This window comes from Triturus cristatus, chromosome 1_2 (genome assembly GCF_964204655.1).
Source record: "Triturus cristatus chromosome 1_2, aTriCri1.1, whole genome shotgun sequence".
NCBI lineage: Eukaryota > Metazoa > Chordata > Amphibia > Caudata > Salamandridae > Triturus > Triturus cristatus.
The window spans coordinates 116,849,916-116,871,814 of NC_140580.1; the positions used below are offsets into that span (position 1 = coordinate 116,849,916).

Below are 21,899 nucleotides of genomic sequence, written 5' to 3' on the forward strand. Positions count from 1 at the left end.
AGGATCTTTACCAGGTTTGAGGATTGTTACTATGAGGGTGTCATGCAGAGATGGAGGCAGAATTCCAGAGGCAAGTGATTTTTCATACATGGCAAGTAGATGCCACTGCCAGGCTTCAAGTGAGCATATTCCGTATAAAAGGGGGATGTGAGGCCATCAAGGCCAGGTGCCTTAGCAGCAGACATAGCACTGATATTCTTACTGACCTCCTCAGCTGAGAAAGGATCATTTAAATACTTTATGTGGCCGTCTTTGAGCCATAAAAGCTGAATTGATTCCAAGTAAGCATTAAGATCTGGTGAGAATGAACTCTAGCGGGTCTGATAAAGAGATGAGAAAAATTCAGTCATCGTATACTGCACAGCCTCTGTGCCTGTGTACACATGAGAGTGATCACCATGAATTTCAGTGATGAAATCACTCGCCCAGGGCATACTTAGCAGCTGGGCAAGAGATTTGTCCGGTCTGTCGCTTCCCATAACGCCGGGCCTAGGCCTCCCTTCCGAGGAAGTGAGTTTCCCTCTGCGCAGCTTCCTCGTATTCTGTCAGCTTACTCCAGATAAATGCAAGCGCGGAGTTGTCGTGGTCTGCAAAAAACAAGAGTTCAAGCTCCCTGGTCACCTTGTAGTGAGCAAAGTACGCCTGCCTGCTTTGCAAGGCATGCCCATCTGATGGCAACTTTAAAGGCCTCCCAGAGGAAAGACCATGATATCTCAGGATTTTCATTATGTTCAAAGTATTCTACCACTGCTGCCCTAATGTCTTCCTGGAACACGTGATCGTGCAAGTTTCCAGCAGGAAGCCTCCAAGTGTATGTGCGTGGGGGGCTATCTGGGAGCAGATGCTCCAGTAAGACTGGAGCACGGTCATATAGTGTCCTCAATAAATGAGAAACCTGACCTCTCCAGGCTAGGACGTCATGAGACATCAGCCTGAAGTCTGTACATGACATTGATGCATTGGCCGTCGATATGCATGTGCCTTCTGTGTTGCCAGCATGATGAGAGGGACAAAGATCAGTCAGATCAAAGTCCTCCATAATCAGTCTGATGCACAGGGTGGGGGCATCTGGAGTCATTGGATCCGTACACCTCGGGTTCAAGTACCACATTAAAGTTCCCTCCCCACAGAGTCGCACCCAGCCCCAAAGCCCCAGCCAAACGCCATACCTCAGTAAAGAACTGAGGGTTGTCGGTATTGGGACCATAAACGTAGAGCAGTCTGACTGTGTAGTCTTGTAGGGTACCAGAAAGTAGGACAAATTGGCCTGGTAGGTTACATATGATCAATGCATGTGCCACGGCAGCCCCTTTTTGATGAGTATTGCGACCACGCAGGCGTAATTAGAATAATACACTACATGTCCTTCCCCAATCCAACCAGCCAGCAGTCGCGAATGAGTTCCCTCTGTGAGATGCAGCTCTTGTAGAAAACTGATATCTATCGATTGTCTCTGTAAATATGCAAATAGTTGGTGTGCCTTGCGTTGATCATTTAGGCCATGAATATTCCAAGATAAAACTTTAATTGACTGCATGAATGGTTAAAAATGGGCCACACAGCTACTCCCCCCCCCCCGTACACAAGGTGACAATTAACAGTGCTGGTTTAATCACACTAATAAAGGAAAATAAAAAAATATTTAGCAGCCAACCTCAATAAACAAGTCTTCCCACCACTCACTTTGGTCCCCCAATTGGACCAAATACTCCAACCCCACCCTATCAGAAATCCCAACAACATTGTAAAGTTGCTTTACTAGGAATCATCCCATGGAGGCGAACTAAGGTTTCAGCTCTCTACCCAACTACGAAAGAGCTAGGTGGCCAGGGATGTGTATCAGGGAAGGGCTCGGGCTCACCCGGGCATTTGTAATCAAACCATCATATTGCCTAGGTTAACATCGAAACTCAAAACAACTGCCCTCCAAATTAGGCATAAGAGATCTTTATCCGGCTGTTGCATGCCATACCTCAGCTCCATGCTCCTCGGGGGCAGGGGGAGAGGGGTCACATGGGCACTACGAGTCCCATCGCTCAGCCATTTGGACTGTGTGGAAGCAGGCTAGTACCTAGACACCAATGGTCTCTCATACCACACAGTGTCACTTCCACCAACAGAGAAGTTTGCAGTTAGTCAGTTTCTCTGAGATGTGCAGCATCTTGCTCTCGATCCCTCAGGGGCGATCGCCCCGCCCTCAGCGGGTGGTTTTGATAAACTTGCTGGCCTCTTTAGGAAGGGTGAAGAGAAGAGTTTTTCCCTGGTGCGTTAATTCACCACCTCGAGACACAAACATGAGCGAGGAGTCCAGGCCCGCCTGAACTCGTCAGCCTTTAATAGTGTCTAGGTAGCATCAAGGCTGATTCTACAACAAGACCAGTTCAGTATGGATAGCAAGTGCAGTGTTCAGACCCCGCAACTTTATGAGATACCACAGGAGGGGCAAGCAGGTCTAGAGCAGACCTACTGCAAAACAAGTTTTAGCAGCACATAGACTGTCCAATTCGGATTACTACGCAGTCAATTGGAGCAAGGTGTGGGCCAGTGAGCGTTTAGATCAAATTGGGCTGGACAAGATAAGACCACGCCACCCCCCCAACTTTACTCAGGGGCATGAGCAGGTCCAATGGTGTTGCTCCGATGCACAGTGTCCAGGTCTGCATGCAGTGGAAAGCGTGCACAGTTGTGCTGTCAGGGTAAGAGTGGGAGGCCAGCAATGTCAGTCCAGCACCGAAAATCATGTGCACAGATCTGTAAGGGAATAATGGTGCTAGTCCGATTACATTAACTGTGTAGCACGCCACAGCATACCAGCAGTCATTCTCACAATGTAGTGTACGTGATCGCCTAGATCCAGGCATGTGTCCACCTACACAGATATCAATCCTGACCACCAGCTGCCGCCCACCTCGCAGGAGGGCAGTTCGGCACACAGCATTGTCCACATGCCACCACTAACTCCACCAAGCGTTTGTATGAGGCAGTGTTCAAGCACTGCCTCAGTGTGGGGTAGCAATCACAGCACCACAAGACTCCTAGGTTGTGACGCTGCCCCTGTGCACTCACCATCTTGGGCCCAATTGCCCACATCCCACCCAGACCTCTGTGGGGGAAGTCTAAGCGGAAGCACCGTGGGGTGTAGTTTACATGCAGGATCATAGCAGGCGTGGGTTCAGCAGTGTGGCCGACATGCTGGTTGGTAATGACCTCACCCACGTAGTCACCTCATCAAGATGGTGGCTCCGGCAGGCATCCTTGACAGGGTGCGGGTCTTCCGGTACCCAAGCCGCATCACGAACAGGCAGGTGCGGGACCACAGAGGGTCCACGAGGAAGGCAGACGGTCACCCCGTGCCCAGCTGTCCAGGTCTAACGGCCCCATAAGCAGCAAGGCCGTCAAGGGCACAACTCCACTATCTGGCCCAAGAACAGGCTGTGCCTTATATTGGCTCAAAAAGCCATCCACGATTGTCTGTTGTGGTGGGGAGGCAGTCGCAAGATGCAGCCCGATGGCCAGCAGATGCTCAGATGTGACGACCACCTCGCTGCTGGGCTTTCTAGTGCCCCCCTAAACCTGTGAATCGGTAAAAACTTGTTGACATCTACCATTGACTCAAGTGCTTTGTATAAACATAGCAGTTATTTTTTTATATTTTTATTCTGTCTGTAAAATGAACAAGATCAGGAATCTCAAGCCTTTTTTGTACTTAGAGCTACTTATGTTCAATGAAAATCTCTCAGAGCTACTACTTTTATTATTGTTTTAATGGTGACCATATCGGATACAATTACAATAGCAGCCACCACAGGCAAGAGTTTCAGCAGTTATCACCTCGGTGCATCAGGTAAGGCCACTAGAAGAGTAGGGATTCTGCACATACACAGAACTATGCGTAGGATTATGGGACCTTAGTATATATGGACTGAGTCATCCTACCACCTTAGTACCCATAAGCCCAGGATCGACTAGCTATAGTGTCTCACTTGCCCTCCTACTCACTTACAGTAGAACAAGTGATTAGACACCCCAGAACACAACACTCCTGTCTCTCTCAAGACTCTAGCGGTTACAAGACACACTCTTTCGCTCACTCTCTTGTCCTACAATAAGATCTGACAGAGACACGAACAAGTTTAAAATATTTATTTTAACTAACGTGCTCTAATATGCAGTATACGTGCCACAATAAGCAGAAAAATGCATAACAGAAATACAGTTAGCATAGCAAGTAGTCAGTAGATCATTAATGGAGCTGTCATAGTGAGGGACAGAGTAGCCTAACCTCCCTCCCCTTGCACAGATGCAGGATGATTATATATTAGAAGATCTCTGGGTGTTATCTGCAGACCCAGTACCTCAGTCTATAGATCATAGTTCTACATCATATGTATGGTCATGCTCTGCTCCCTGGAAAGGTCACTCTCCAAGTGTGTGCTACCTATCCATGTATTCCCATAAGACCAAAGTACATATTCCCAAACAACAGCTGCATCTGTATGTTTTGTCTAGGTGCTAGGGCCTGACCAGAACAGAATAACAAGGGGCATTGTTGTTCAACCTTGTTCACAATGTCCAGACTAAATCCCAGGAACCTGCAAAGCATGAACACAACAGAGGGTTCTCATGTGAAAATATCAAAAGAAGCTTTTGCAAAATAAACTCATGTAGTAACGTGTGTAAAGCAGCGGACAGTCTGCAGCGTGCTCATGCTAATTTAGGGAGAACGACAATGTCTCCATGGGGCACGTGACACCCTCCCCTTGGTCAGGACATCAGCCCTGGACAAATACAGAAGTCACAGGTAAGCAGAACCAAATCGTCCCTGGCAGGAGACAAGTATGATCCAAGATGCCAAAGGAGGACCATGATGGAAAGTCAAATTGATAAAGCAAATTTAGTACTCAAAAAGTATATCGAATTACAGCGTATCCTCCGGGCCAAAAGCTTTGCGTGACAAGTGGAATGCCTTGAGCTCCAGTAAGGCGTCAGAACTGTTGATATTAAAAAGTGATGCCATCCAATTAAGTAATTCAAAGGAACAGACGTGCTCCTCATATCCTAAAGCCGCAAGGAGCATACCAGGGAAACCTGTATCAGTATTGATGAAACTCAGATCCAAGAGGCACTGTGCACGGGCACAGGTACTCGCTTAGGCCATCGGGCCCCAGTGAAGAATCATACACAAGTTGCATAGCCATGGAACAGCCCTGTCAATGCAACTGTGCCTGACTGGGTTGTACCACAGAGCAAGCATTCCATTGCGGAACAGCAAAAGAAGTACCAGCATGCCACAAACCAGGAGGAGCTTCATGGGAAACTGTGACGGAGCAACAGCGGGGGCGGTCCCTGAAGGCCCTGGGGGCACCACGGAGACCATACCGCCGACTATCGGAAGGCGGACCAGGAACCCGGAAGAGGATGCGTATATAGAGGAGGCGTGGCACAGTGAGAAGATCATCAAAGGAGAAGAGACTGAAGACTCAGAGGTGACGGACGCGGAGACGAGAGGAGCATCTGACGCCGCCCACTGAGAGTGGAGGACGCCTTCGCCAGAAGAAACGAGGAGACGAGACCCACCAGAAGAGAAACAGGTCGACCTGCGGGAAGGCGCTGAGGACGAGGCGGGCGTGACCCCGTGGCCGGGTCGCAGTTTCAGGCATGTGACTGGCATTGTCAGGGGGTTGCTGCGGGGCTGGGTATTCACCTAAATGGCGTTTTCAGGGTACTAAGGTGCAGCAAGTAGAGAGCACCTGACTTGGTGTCCTGTGAGGCTAACAGGACAAGTTAGCGAGAGCTGCTGTAAAGGGCGTACAGAGCGGAGTGAGAGGCGAGTTGGTATTGGGGAACAGAAAGAAAAGGGCACACAGAAACGAAGAGAGGAGCTATCTCTCCGTTCATCTCCCTTTTTCACGTGTGCGGACCCTCCCTCACATCCCCTATATCGTGTGAAGCAACACAACCACCTACAGAAGTTAACCCTACTGCACTAAAAGGGGTGGGAGTAACTGCCCTGCTTCACATGTTCAAGAATATTGACAGGAGTGTTATTAATAGCCCCTCCATTCTATTTACCGAGGGGAATACCTGTAGGAGAAACATACAGAAGACCCGAACCGGAACCATAGAGGAGAAATTGGTCCGGTCCGCCAACCCTGCCAATCACCCCTTCACAGTGACTGTACTTAATTAACTGACATCATCAGAGATACCCCGACCCTCCTTGTCGTTCTTTTTGTGTGACAGAAACCCTCTGAATATGCTGGGAAAAATTGAATGAATAAATGCAGGTATTACTCCAAATATAGTCTGAAAGGCGCCTTGACGCCCATTGGGCTTAGTAGCGCTTTATAAATTGGATTTCATTTAATTCAAACGATGTAACAAGGCTGGATCCTACAACTTTAAAAAAGTGTGCGAGGCCTGCCGTATCAGACGCATTAGAAATTTGGTGAATTAATTCCCCGAAGTGTAGGGGGAGATGTGTTTAGTAAAGATTATATGTCACTAAATGTTCTTGCCATGAGCTGACGTGAGAGGGATTTATTGTTGAAACAACAGAGCTTTGAGTCTGCTTAGCTTATTGAAATCTGTTTTCAAAGTCGAACTGGAAGGCCACAGTGAGCTATTTACACTCATGTGTAGGAGGGAAACAGGACATTTCTTTAACAAGTAGCTCGTAGTGAAACTGTTACTATGTAAAGAGGCCTGCCCATAAACTGCAACAGTTCTGATAATTGAGAATGAGATAACTGCTGTTAGAAAGCAAAGTGAGAGTTGGAATAATAGCAGGGACTGGTGTTCCTTCAAAAAACAAGCTAAATTAGGTGCTGAAAGGTTGCAAGCACTGTGGAGATTTACTTGTTTACAGACAAGGGAGTGTCCGACAGTAGAGTCACAATCCTCTCCTGTAACGAAAACTTCCTTCTCTGCATGCTGACAATGGAAAGAGATTGGTAAGGGCCACAAAATCATGTATGAAACTGCTCCCAAGGGGTTCATATCTACTGACAGGAGAATGTTTCATTCAAGCTGTAAATTGAAAAAGTGAGATTGGCAACGAAATAACCCCATGTATTAACCACACCACTGAATCTATTTCTGCTACTGTAAATGGTAACTGTTCTAGTTTCTCGGTAACTGTTCTAGTTTCTCAATGTGTGACATAGTGTAAGTTGCATCTTTCATAGACATCATTTTCTGTTTGTCAAATTAAAGTATAAAAACAGTGCAGAAGCTTTCAGGTAATCCCATGGTACTCTCCCATTTTGAAGTGTCTGTAAAGTCCAACCAAATTGTATAATAGAACATAACTGATTTTGACCTTGATTCAAAGTAGACAATTCATTCTGAACAATATCAATAACAGATGACACAATATTGTCCAAGGTATAAATACGAGAAAACAGTGTGTTTATGCTGTTATCAACCACAGCAAGAACCTTGTCCAAATCATCCGGATCAATTTGGCATAAGCGTAATGCCGCCTCGATTTGTGAAAGTTTCCAAAATTCATTATAGGCTGCATACACAAAATATTTAGTGAGAAGGTATTTCGGACCTAAAAGAAAATCGAAAAGATCATTGTCCCCTGACAAAAGGGAAAGATGGTGTTTTACAGATGCTAATGTGGAATGTTCCAACTACTGTCGACATAATTTTCCAACACAATAAATGGTAACTGTATGTAAATTTGGGTAACAAGGATCAGGTCTAATTTGGGTAAAACCCTTAGTTACATTCAAAAATCGTAAATAACCAGCATCGGTGTTTGTAGGCCACACCACCCTGCCCTACGGAATTATTATAGATGAGTTAAAAGAGCCATTCTGTATCATCCGAGTGAAGTCATCAATAGTATAATTGGTATGCATGCTCCACGACTCATATTGAGCCAAAGATGGAATAGAAGGAATATTCAAATTGTTTGAGTGTCCAAACCAAAGCAGGTATTTTGTTGCACTGTCTGAATTAAAAATATTTTTTGAGACGGTATTAAACACGTACGTTGCAAGGATTCACTACCCTGCACTTGTAAAACTTTAGTGCCCCAAATCGACTTTAAATCAACAGTGTCTTTCCAAAAATCATAACCTTTCAGTGACACATTATCTATAAAAGATGAGGAATAAATTAGTTTAGTCTGCGTAAGCATATATTTGTTCAATCTAGGGATATTCAATTTAAAATAATATGATGTTGGATCAGATAGATTTTAACCCGTAAAATATGCAAATTACTTTTTTTTGTGAAACGGAACTTATTTTAGATGGTGTTGGACAATGTTCCCATTCTATGAAATTGAAAGTGGGTCTCTGAGTACTGGATTTGTGATGGCCGTAATGTTGGTAACAAAATAGATCTGCATAATTTGCCAAATTCAAATATAGATCCTCCGTATCAAAAACAGTATAATATTGTAAATCAGAAAACAAAGAATTAACAGCATTGACATCCCAATCATCCAAATGCATTCCAGGAAAAGCAATATCTGCTAAGGAAACACGGAACACATATGGAATTTGCAAGGTCTACGTCGGGCTATATACATCAAACAATGCCATCAGCGATCCAGACAGCTGAAATTTTATTTAATGTTTGGTCTCTTTTCATTTTATGCGAAGAAGTATACGAGGCCAGTGCTCCATCAACTAGTTCCACAGCAGAGCGTCCAGGTAAAAAGTGGCCATTAATCAAAAGAAAGAAGACGGTCATGAATCCAATCCACATGAAAAGGAACACCACTGACACCACGAACCAGATGTAAGTCCAAGGTGGGACCAGATACATGGTTTTCAACCATGAGATGAAAACACGAATCAGTGTAGGAGGCTCAGCAATAGACAAAGACAGTGTTGATGTATCCGAAGGAAATTTATCCTGTACAATAAAGTAACCACTGGAGCTGAGCTGAGACAGTGGAGGTCGTTCGTCATTAGAAGTCGAATGTAGTACAGTGTCAGGGATATCAACCATGAGGTCATTTGGCGGGGTAGTATACTCATTCTCCACAGTTGCAGGTGTTGAAGGCAAAACAGGTGATAAATCAATTGAAGACTCCAGCTCCACTTCCATGTGTTGGAGGGACTCAGGAGAAACAGTATTCACCTGCTGGAGCGAAACATTCCGGCTTGGAACGCTTCTAGGCATGCTATTGAGAATTGGCCATATGGTGTAGTTTGACATGTTCAACAGAAATGAAGCAGTTATATTTGCATCCAGGCAGTGGAGGTAAAATTACAGTTTGGGTGCCCTTTACACCAAGGACCGGAACCGGAGCACGGTAGGAGGGTCCAAATTCTTTCTTGTTCGCCACTTTTTCCCGGACCAGATGTCCAACTTTAGGAAATCAGCCAGAAACAGTGACTATGACTGCTGTATCCGTCGATGAGGGCAAATGTGATTTTGCTAGAGCATCTTGATTCTTTTGAAGATCCTGTAACATCACAATGTTTATCTACGTCAAATGTTGCGGAAACCGCCACAACGTCTAGACCATCAAGGTGAGGCACAAACATCTTAATGCAAAAGAGCATTTCGTACGGGGTCCACCCACCCAGAGATATTTGAGGGCGATTATTGAGTGCACATTGAGCCCCATATAGATGAGTTAACCAGCCCCGGCCCAAAACGAATACCCTTGCTGTTAAAGATCTCTTTAAGTCACGGTTCATCCGCTCCACAACTGAATTGCCCTCAGGCTGATATGGAGACGAGAATGCACCTGCACCCCCACCGACTTCATCGAATCACGGTAAGCCTTAGAGGCAAAAGTCAGACCTTGGTCTGAGTGGGAGGTGCCACTGGAATATGTTCCTATAAAGACATGCAAATCTTTTATAACAGTACGAGCATCAGCACAGCACTGCGGCCAAACCCAGAGGAATATAATACATGAATCCACTGCAACCAAAATGTATTTAAAAGTGTCAAGGGACCGAGGTGATCGAGATAAATACAAGCAAACAGTTGATTAGAAATGAAAACTTGAGACAATAGAAGATTTAATCTGTTGACAAATGTTACAGGAAAGTACATAATTGCGCGCTGTTGATATAATCCCCGCCACCAATAACGTTGCTGTAAAAGAGTAATTCTGTTAGTCACTCCTGCATGCGCAGAAGCCATTCCTTCATGTGCAGCCACATTAAGCGAAAGCCTGCGGTCCTCGTTGGGAATCACCAATGGAGGGAATAGTCACAAATCGAACTTGGTCCGTGGTCAAGTGATAAGTATAACGAGCGGGGAAATCTGGGGATAAAGTGTTCCCTCCTTCATCGCAGCAATAGCAGCCAAAATATCATCATCAATTTTAGTCATGGACTTTGTAACTGCTGCTACCGTGCATGTGGCTGCTGCAGATTTGGCTGCTTCATCAGCCATAGACTTACCAACAGCATGTGCTCCCACATGTTGATGGCCCAATGTATGGATTACATGTGTGAGTGGCAAACGTTCCTCAAGAGCGGGCACCTGGACCCAAAGTGTTTTATGCTTTATTGCGCTACCTTTAAAATCACGAAAATCATTCTGCTTCCAAAAGAATAGGTTGTCATTAAAGGATTGTACGCAGTAGAAGGAATCCACACTACAAGAGTAAGCACTTCAGTATCAGCAAATTCAAGGGCTAACAGTAAAGCACGTAACTCGGCTAACTGCACCGTACAATTCCCAGGGAATTGTGTGTGAACCAGGGAGGATTTAAAGTCACCGCCCACTATCGTGCCTGCCACAATATTTAGAACCAATAGCTGGCTGTGCAGACCCATCAGTGTAAATGGTACACTTATACTGATCAAGAGGGAGTAGGGATAAAGGTAGAGGATGAAAATGTTCATACTGTAAAAACTCTTGTGTCTGCAAAGAAGGTTCAAATATTAAATTGACATCAGCCGAAGTCAATGAACTAGCCCATTGTATCCAATGAGGATGCAGAGCTTTAGAATTGGGCTTGCTCGCCTTGGTGACAGCTTCCTAAGCGGGCACAGGCGAGACCATGAAAATGTGTTTGCCCTGAGCCAGAGAGCGTTCTTTTAGAATCGCCATCTGGACCCCCGTCTACAAATTTTCAGTAGAAGAAAAAAGCATTTCAATAGGACTATATGAATGCGATTTATAAGCTATGGGAACTGTGTCCCTTTCATTAAAAGTCAAGTAGGTGAAACCTAATGTCCCTGGTATAATCCTTATGACCAAATTCATAGTATTATCAAGTGTCAACAAGAATTGAGTAGCAAGCATATCAGACTGTGTTTTTCGGAAGCCAACTGTAAAACGAAAAAGAAGGTTGTATTAACACGTATAGCGGTTTGATATGCTCGGCATAATCTGGAATATAGGTTCTGCGGAAATTCTAGAAACCCAGCAAGGTTTGTAACTTTTTGAGGGTAGTTGGAGGTTGCAATTGAGCACATTTCTCCAAAAAGTGGGGTGCTAAACTCTTCCCCTCATTATTCAGCTCATAATCGAGAAAAAGAATTGCAAGGAGGCAACATGGGATTTTGCAAAGTTAAATTTGTAACCTAAAGTCGAAAAGTGTGTAATTATGTGATCTACACGCATGAGATGCAGATTTAAGTCATCACCTGTCAAGTAAATATTGTCGATGTAAGAAAATGCATCCGGGTCAATTTCATGTAAAATCAACACACTGCTTGCAGCAAAAAACCTGGGGCTATTCTTATACCCCATAGGCAATCTTGCATAGTGTCGCTGATTGCCGACAGTGCTGAATGTGGTCAAGTCACGGCTCTCAGGAGCCAAAGTGTGACTGAAAGAGCCATTGGAAATAGCCAGCTTAGTACTGAACTTCTTACGAATTATGTTATTCACCAACGCAGAGCTATGTGTGTTCTGTACTGCAAAGATACGAACATGACTTTTCAAATGTCTGTAGTCTAAAACTATACAATATGAACCGTCTGGCTTCAATTTCAGAAAAAGAGGATTATTCATTGATGAAACACAGGGTTCAATAACACCCTGATATTCCAATTGTGTCAGAATGTCACCAACAGACGCTTTAGCATCACGTTTAGTGGGATATTGTGGTTGAGGCTGAGGTGTAGATCACACAGGAATTACATGCTAAGGTGAATCCCTATCCCAACCCGCCTGATTGTGATATAAAGCAGGAGCTAAGGTCAGAGCCCAATCTGAGACAAAAGCTTGTTTAGTCTCCTCTGGGACATATTGAGAGAAGATGGTAAAATTACATCCTCGCCCCTAGAGGAAGCGATGACAAATGGGGGACGCCAATCAAACTCCGCCAGCAAAATGTCATAAAAAGAAATCAAATTGTACCAAAAGACTGCATTGATTGTGCGTTTAATATCACCTTCAATTTGAAGTTCAACTTGATAAATTCTATCAGGGGGAGCTATGTGGGTGTCCGTGGTTTCAACAGTAATAAAAGTGTTGGTTACTTTAGCTTCCAGACGTTGGTGGAATGTCTGCTAAACTATGGTAACTTCTGCCGTGCTGTCACGGAAAGTTACCGCCCAACTCCTGTCCAGGAGGAGGGTTCTTACCGTCTGGGGCATACTTTGCAGTCAAAGCGGCAACTTTTTTCTTTTGAAACAGGGAACGATACTGAGGTGGTCCATGCCGCTTGACTTTCACGTCAAACCGGTGCTGCGGGTATCGTCTTTGTTGCGTGGGCTTGCCTTTTCTGCGCCTCCGCCAAATTGTCGAGTCGATGATTCCTGAAAGGAACGAGGAGAACGGGAATCAGGAACCTGGAACCTCTCAGATGTCTTAATTTTAGAGCGGTTACGTAAATCATAAATACGCTCAGAAGCGTCCTGTGGGGTCTAACCTGCACGGGACCTAGGCTTCTGTTGCTGCCAACTTTTGTTTCATCTCTTCTTAGGTAAGACTGGATGACCCTCCTTGTCTGGAGGGGGTTTAGTTTGTACTTGTGTAAATGGTCTGACTCTCAAATTATTGCGACCTAAGGATGTATAGGCATCCGCAATCATAATCGACAACTGTCGCTCCCAATAAGCATCCACCACGGCCGCTAGGCATTGTCGCACCTGCAAGCAAACCGAGTCACCATTAATGTTAGCCAGAATCATATCGGAGACAATAGTGAACATTCTCACTAATCTCATCCCCAGATCCAGGGCTGGACCAGCCCCGTGTTCATCCTGTACTCGTTTCAGAACGCTGGGCAGAATGCTCATAGAGGGACTGCCATAGCACAGTGTATACACTGATGCAAACACCGTCCCCCAGGTGTTGCAATTAGCTAGAGGAGGAATCATACCACTTGACAAGCACCTAGTAAGGATCCTGTGTATCTACACAGGGCTCATGTGCAGGAAAACAGCTTCAATCTGTGAATTTTATTTTGCTATCCAAAAGGAAAGATTTTCATGATTCTGAGGATGTTTGGCCATCACCGAGTTAATCATGATGGTACTAATCACAAGACCCCTGCCCTGAACTGGTGCCAGAGGCATAGCTCCAGGCGGAACCACCTGAATGGTATGAGAAATGTATTGTATGACTCGTCTATAGAGTAGAGTCACCTGTGCATAGATCTGACGAAGCTCCACTATAGTAACATCTAGACAGTTTGGATGTGATGTAAAACTAGCCGAAACCGGCCAAGCAGCCCCATCTATACTTAAGAGGCCCATACGAACAAAAGAGATGGGTGCGGAAGGGTGTCATTAAACCACATCGTATGCTCCCAGGAATTCAACAGAACTTTAATCATTGTGTAAGGACGACCTTGTAAGCATGAAAAAATCATCATTTGCATCCACTGCAAGAAATGTAACCCAGGAATAATAACCCTCGAAGTGGTATGCTGGATCCGCCTCGACCACCATGATAACGGTAGCCCCAGTAAGGGGGACTCCATGCAGTGTGAAATGTTCTGTAACCGCCGCCCGGCTATGCTCTGGAATCGCGACCAGTTGTGCTATATATTTTCGAAAGTCAAAGCAAACGATAGCGCAAAATGGGTCGGAGAAACCTTTTATAAGTCAAGCTTGAAAAACCTAAAGAAAAAGGTGCCCCGTAGGAGGCAAAGCTCTTTCACCTCGGGAGTCACTGGGAAGCGACAAAAGGGTTATTGTGGACGAGCACAAGCGCTACTCAGGGATCCCGTGAATAATTACCATACCAAACGTTGGCGGCGCCATGTTGCAGGGATTCTGCGCAAACACAGAACTATGCATAGGATTATGGGACCTAAGTATATTTGGACTGAGTCATCCTACCACCTTAGTACCCATGAACCCAGGACCGACTAGCTATAGTGTCTCACTTACCCTCCTACTCACTTAGAGAGGAGCAAGTCATTAGACACCCCAGAACACAACACTCCAGACTCTCTCAGGAATCGCCGTTACAAGACACACCCTTTTGCTCACTCTCTTGTACTTGTCCACAATAAGATCTGCCAGAGACACGAACAAGTTTAAAATATTTATTTCAACTAACGTGCCCTAATATGCAGTATACGTGCCACAATAAGCAGACAAATGCATAACAGAAATACGGTCAGCATAGCAAGTAGTCTGTAGATCATAAAAGGTGATGTCATAGTGAGGGACAGAGTAGCCTAACCTCCCTCCCCTTGCACAGATGCAGGATGATTATATATTAGAAGATCTCCGTACCTCAGTCTATAGATCGTAGTTCTACATCATATGCGCGGTCACGCTCTGCTCCCTGGAAAGGTCCCTCTCCAAGTGTGTGATACTTATCTGTGTATTCCAATAAGACTCAAGTACTTATTCCCAAACAACAGCTGCATCTGTCTGTTTTGTTTGTATGTTTTGTCTAGGTGCTAGTGCCTGACCAGAACAGATTAACCAGGGGCATTGTTGTTCGATCTTCTTCACAATGTTCAGACTAAATCCCAGGAAACTGCAAAGTGTGAACACAACAGGGGGTTCTTATGTGAAAATATTGAAAGACCCTTTTTCGAAATAAACTCATGTAGTTACACGTGCAAAGCAGCAGACAGCCTGCAGCGTGCTCATGCTAACTCAGTGAGAACGACAATGTCCCCATGGGCCAGGTGACACTGGCAGTCATGTAAAAAGCGCTTTTTTAATTTGAAATGTCTCTACATGGGTAGTACACGAGAGCCATAGCTGCAATGCCCCTGGCACCAAGGTAATTGTATGACTAATACGTCTCACCAATGCAACATGTTTTATCACTCGTATCGGCTTTAAATGTATTTTGAAAATCCAACCATTTTTCCACTAACTTCAGCTTCTGAAAAAAACCCATCAGAAAATACATGCTTGGTATACATATATTAGTGAAACTAAGTAAAAGCTTCTAATTTAGAAGGCTGGCCTCAGGGGAGTTGCACATGCCCCCGCAGCCCCCGCGGTGCGGGGGGGCACCCATGCTCCAGAGGCCCCCTCACTCTCTGTGGAGGGAGACGGCTGCGCCTGCAAGCAAGCCTCTTCAGTCTTCGCAAATAAAATGGTGCTCCTGTGCGCACGGCCTCCCCAAGTCCCCATAAATTAAACTGTGTGCGCACGCCACGGTGACGGCTTCTAAGCCTCCGAGTCTTCCCTCTTTTTCTGTCTCTCTCCTCAGTTAGTGAAAACCGAGACTTCAAGAAACGGGTGTTACCCTCTCTTTCCTCCTTTCGTTTATTTGCTCCCCTGTGAAATGGATCCAAAAAAGAAAAACATTTTTGCTGGAAACGTTGTCTTTTTCTGACACAAGTGCACCCTCGGGGTGGAGGGAAACAAAACATTCCAAATGTGAAAAATAAATAACTAATTAAAGCAAGACAGAGTGGTTGTAAGGTGGCCAGATTGATTTATTTACAGCTAAACACATTAGCGGCACTTTACAGTGTTTGCCAATGAAGTGATACTTTTCATTTCTCCTCTCTCTTTGAACAACATTGTTTTCCCTGTGTGGTAAAATGCACCTTGCCTGGAGGTACTGAAATATCTGCTTGATGGGTGAATTGGCAAACAAAATGTGTACAGCAACTGTGTGTTTACGAATGTGGTCTTTTTAAACCATACTGCCTATGTTTCTGAAAGGATATAAGCAATGGGCACTGAAACGGGTCTCTTTTGGGCCCTGTAGTCATGGCCTTACCTTTTCATGCAAAAGCACTCACTAATTTCAGAATAATGAGTGTAAAAGGAAAAAGGTAACCATGTTGTTCCTGCTTACATTTCACATGCTTTGCTTAATCTTGCATTCTGTCAAGAATTCCTGTCATACGAGGGAAGGAAAACACGCCCTTATGTAAACAGGAGAGCTGTTACATAACTCAAGGGAAACACACCCTTATGTAAACAGGAGAGATGTTACATAACTCAAGGAAAACACGCCCTTATGTAAACAGGAGAGCTGTTACATAACTCAAGGGAAACACGCCCTTATGTAAACAGGAGAGCTGTTACATAACTCAAGGAAACACGCCCTTATGTAAACAGGAGAGCTGTTACATAACTCAAGGAAAACACGCCCTATAAAGGGAGGAACCGGGAGGTACAAGGCTGTCGGATATTGTGTTCACACCGACGTACCTGCTTCGTGAAGAGCAGTGTTCCGGAGTGGTGCTCTAGTAAGGCAAGAACGGAGGTAGGTCGAGTCGTTACTCCCTGGGCCGTGTCTTGCCCCATCGTCACCTGTGAAGGACCCGGAAGCTCTACCGGTCAACCATTGAGCTTCGCTTTTTGACTCGGCTGAGTCCAAGCGCAGTGGCGCTTTTGCTGGTTGGAGTCGTAACTCCCAGCCCGACCAGAGACACAGGGACTGCCAGCCGTAACGCACACCAGGAGGTGTTTGCCGCGTTACAGACTCGGAAGTCCACAGGATCGATCGAGCGGCTGCTCTCGGTTCAGTCTTCTTGCTTGTGATTGGGGTATCGGTGACGCATCACCAGGAGGTGACTCCGCGTCCCGGTGCAGTCTGAGGAAGAGGTTGAGCGGCTGCTCCCTTCAGGTAGAGACCCCGGCTGGGTGTTTCCCTGACTCCTCGATTCTCCCCAACACTCTTCGTGCCCCTCACAGCCTACCGATTGGCATTGTCGGCCATTTCATTTCTGCCCTCTGTTGGCATACGCCGGGACCGGCGTATATGCAGAGGACGGTTAGGACCATCCGTGCTGTGGGCTGGTAACGTACTTAGCCTGGAGGATTCCAGTGACTATAACTTTTGTTTATTCTTTGTATTATATTTGCCTTCATTAAAACAACTAACCCTTCACTAGTAGTTGCGTCCTCATTGTCGTGTCTGTTAAACGATCCTGAGACGTTCAGGGCGTTACAAAATATCCGACCTTAATAACACTAACTGTCTCCCGGTCGATAACAGACATGGCAACACTTGATGATGTGCTGGCTGCTTTAGCGGCCATGCAAGTTGAAGTGGCTGCCTCTAGGCAAGAAACAGCCGATGTAAAAGCCAGACTGGATGCTATCCAATTGGACCCGCTCACGCCCAGCACCTCCCTCACGAATCAGACCCCTGCGGTAGTAGTGGAAATGCCGGTAGCCATCCCCTTGGCGACACCAGAGAGGTACAGTGGGGATCCTAACACAGTGCAGGTATTCCTCACACAAGTGGCGCTACATTTATCGTGCAAACCAAAGGCGTTCCCCACGAGTCAGGCTCGTGTGGCTTTCCTTATATCCTATTTGGCTGGAAACGCGGCACAATGGGCCGTACCTCTGGTGAGCAGGGACGACCCCCTCTTATGTGATTGGGGTGCTTTTCGCGAGGAATTCATGAAGGTATTCGACAGAAGGGCTGACTCGTACACGGCGGACCGTGAAATGCTTGAGTTGAGACAGGGATCCAACGACCTGGTGCAGTATCTCAACGCGTTCCGAAGGCTGGTTGCGGAAACCAAGTGGCCTGTTGCTAAACAGACGGCGCTCTTCCATCAAGGGCTGTGCGATGAGCTCAAGGACGCCGTGGCTCATATTGACCCTCAACCCAAGACATGTGAGGGCCTTATCAACCTGGTATTACGGCTGGAACATAGGCTAAGTGAAAGAAAGGGGGATCATGGGAGAAAAGGAAAATCCCTTCCATCCTATGTGACGGTGGGAAGTCCTGAAACTTCCACCGCATCCAAGGGAGAACCCATGGACATCGGCGCAATACGAGCGAGCCTCACAGCCACGGAGAAAGAGTCACGCCGTAAACAAGGATTGTGCCTATATTGTGGCAAAAAAGGCCACTACGTACGTGAATGCCCTGCCAAACCGAAGACGTCACGTTATCGGGCCAACCGGTCGGTAACAGCCGTGGTGGACATACCGGCGGAAAACTAGAGGACTCCAAGACCAGAGAAGGGGCATCTCGGAGTCACTCATCCATCCCTTCACTTTCCAACTCGGTCACTAAGGGACAACAACACCTGTTTATCACGGTGCACGTGGGAGTGCATGACCAGTGGATACCCGTTGTGGCCATGGTGGATTCAGGGGCCACTGGCATGTTTATGGACCACAACGAGGCATGCAGGCTAGGGCTAGTGCTTCTTCCCAAAGCTGTACCCGAAGACGTCTATGCTGTAGACGGAAGGCGATTGGTGACGGGGCCCATCGGGCAGCACACGGGGGTCCTTCCGATGAGATATGGGTGGAACCATTTGGAACAAATCGATTTTAACATCATCCGAGCGCCCCAATATGGCGTCATATTGGGATTGCCGTGGCTACAGAAACACAACCCCTTTGTGGATTGGCCAACACATCGCATCGAAATGACGTCACCGTATTGCATCCTGCATTGTGGAATAAGAACGGAATCCCTTGACGCAGATGAGAGCGGGAGTCAGACGGTGGCTACAGCGGCAGAAAAAGATGTGGCTCTCCCCCAGGCTTATCACAGTTTTGAGGATGTATTTGATGAGGTGAAGGCGGAAGTGCTACCACCACATAGACAGTTTGACTGCCAGATCGACCTGGTGCCAGGGGCCAGCGTTCCCAGCGGCAGGCTGTATGCCCTGACGGAGCCTGAAAACGTGCATCTCCGGGGGTACCTGGATAAACTCCTCAAGCTAGGATTCATCCGCCCGTCCAAGTCTCCGGCCGCCTCGCCACTCTTCTTCATCCCGAAGGCTAATGGGGAGCTGAGAGCCTGTGTGGACTTTAGGGCATTGAATGCGATAACCATAAAAAATCGGTACCCCTTGCCTCTCATCAGTGTACTTCTGGAACAGGTCAAGAAAGCTCGTATCTACACCAAGTTGGATTTGAAAGGGGCATACCATCTGGTGCGCATGAGGGACGGAGACGAGTGGAAGACCGCCTTTAAGACCAGGTTCGGCCTTTTTGAGTACCTCGTCATGCCGTTCGGTCTGTGCAACGCCCCGGCAGCCTTTCAGTACTTTTTGAATGAGGTATTCAGAGAGGAGTTGGATATCTACGTGGTCGTATATATCGACGACATCCTCATCTATTCGTCCAGTGTGGAGGAGCACGTACACCACGTCAAAGCTGTGCTCCAAAAGCTGAGGGAAAACATGCTGTTTTGTAAACTCAGCAAGTGTGACTTCCACGTCACATCCGTGGAATTCCTCGGAGTGATGCTGAGTCCAGAGGGACAGGAGATGGCAGAACAAAAGATCAAGGCGGTGAAAGAATGGCCGGTGCCCCAAAGCGTGAAGGACGTCCAAAGTTTCATTGGCTTCGCCAACTTTTACAGGCGGTTTATAGATGGATTTTCAGGATTGGTGGCCCCAATCACACAGCTACTGAGGAAGTCCAAGGAGTTTGTCTGGTCCCCTGAAGCGAACAAAGCCTTTGAGGCCCTGAAAAGCGCCTTTGGTAAGGCGCCGGTGTTGGCTCACCCCGATCCGGATCTCCCCTACGTGGTGGAAGCGGACGCGTCGGATGTGGCGCTGGGGGCTATCTTGTCCCAACGCAACCACGACACAGGGGTGCTTCATCCCGTTGCGTACATGTCCCGCAAACTCAACGACGCCGAACGCAACTACCATATTGCGGAGAAGGAGCTTCTCGCAATCAAGGACGCCTTCACCGAATGGAGGCATTGGTTGATGGGGGCAAGACATGTGGTATCGGTGTACACGGACCATCGGAACCTACAGTTCATGACGGCCACTAGACACCTTTCTCCCAGGCAGCTGCGGTGGATGATCTTCTTTGCGGGGTTCAACTTCCGCATCACATATCGGCCGGGGACGGAAAACCGAAAGGCGGACGCCCTGTCCCGTCAATCTGCAGTTAAGGAACCATTGCCTGCGACCGAGCGTTCCATCATTTCCCCGAGGATGGTATTGGGGGTTATCCAACCGGATACTTTCCTGAGGGGAATAAAGAGAGGGATCAGGTCATTCGCATGGCGGAGGTGGCTCCTCAGTCACAGAGAATGGCAGCTGAAGGACGGGATACCCCTGAAGGGCAGGTGCCTATTGATACCCACGCCTAGGCTAAGGAAACAAGCATTCATCTGGTGCCATGACTCTCCATGCGCAGGTCATTTGGGCTTTGAAAAAACGGTGGCTAGCATGGGACGGCATTTCTGGTGGCCAACCATGAGAGTGGATGTCAGGAGGTGGGGACAGGAGTGTCCTACGTGTGCTACCATGAAGGCCGACCATGGCCGAACCCAAGGGCTCTTACATCCACTTCCAACCCCGGATAGACCATGGGATAGCATATCACTGGACTTCGTGGTGGGCCTACCGGTAGACCAGGGGATGACGGCAATACTGGTGGTGGTGGATTACTTGACGAAAATGGGGCACTTCATCCCCTGCAAGAGAGTCCCTACGGCCGGGGAATTGGCGTCACTACTCCTAAAGAATGTGGTACGACTGCATGGATTACCTGGGGTGATCGTGTCGGACCGGGGGTCGCAGTTTACTGCGCAATTCTGGAAGACTTGGTGCACTGCGCTGCATGTTAAGACCGCCCTGTCCACCAGCTACCACCCTCAAACGGACGGCCAAACCGAGCGCCTGAACCAAACGCTCAAACAGTATCTGCGATGTTTTGTGGACCAGGGCAGGGAAGAATGGGTCGACTTGCTATGGGTTGCAGAGATAGCCTATAACAACGCCACTCACAGCTCCACACAGTCATCTCCGTTCTATAGCAACTATGGCCAACATCCCAGGTTCTTGCCATTTCTACATCCGTTCAGAGAGGACAGGATTCCCGCCACAGCGGACAGGGTGGCACACATAAAAGACACATTGATGCGCTCAAGGGCTGTCCTAATAGAGGCCAAGAGAAGATACAAGGCTGCGGCAGATAGGAAGAGAAGGCCCGGGCCACTGTACCGCACTGGAGACTACGTCTGGATATCCACAAGAAACATGAGGTTTCGAAAGAACAGTGTGTTCCATCCCAAGTACATGGGCCCCTATCGAATTACCAAGTGTATGGGTCCCGTGAACGTGAAGGTGTGCTTGCCCCAGTCATTGCGGATACACCCTGTCTTTCATGTATCATTGCTCAAACCAGCACCCTCCAAGCCGTCTGGGACACCTCGGCCGGTATGCGTGGAGTCGGAGGTGGAGTATGAAGTGTCGGGCATACGGGCGTCCAAATGGCGCAGGGGGAAGCTGTGGTACCTGGTTGCGTGGAAAGGCTATGGCCCGGAGGAGCATTCATGGGAACCGGCTGAAGGGGTTCATGCTCCGCGCTTGGTCTCCTTGTTCCATCGGCGTTTTCCTGCCAGCGCTGGACCCGTGGGGAGCCGCTGAGAGGGAGGATGTACTGTCAAGAATTCCTGTCATACGAGGGAAGGAAAACACGCCCTTATGTAAACAGGAGAGCTGTTACATAACTCAAGGGAAACACACCCTTATGTAAACAGGAGAGATGTTACATAACTCAAGGAAAACACGCCCTTATGTAAACAGGAGAGCTGTTACATAACTCAAGGGAAACACGCCCTTATGTAAACAGGAG

At 47.1% G+C, this 21,899-nt stretch overlaps 1 protein-coding gene across 6 annotated transcripts in view; it reads right to left on the reverse strand.

Moving 5' to 3' along the window:
- The window catches only part of LOC146866924 (pancreatic triacylglycerol lipase-like), a 303,555-nt gene that overhangs the window by 89,853 nt on the left and 191,803 nt on the right, over positions 1-21,899 (reverse strand). For 3 of the 6 annotated variants that reach the window (XM_085603216.1, XM_085603209.1, XM_085603203.1), the window contains exon 9: positions 12,528-12,701. The exons of the other annotated variants lie outside the window; for them this stretch is intronic. In XM_085603216.1, the coding sequence (XP_085459342.1) occupies positions 12,528-12,701 (174 nt within the window). The remainder of the gene's footprint in view (positions 1-12,527; positions 12,702-21,899) is intronic. 6 annotated transcript variants of the gene reach the window in all.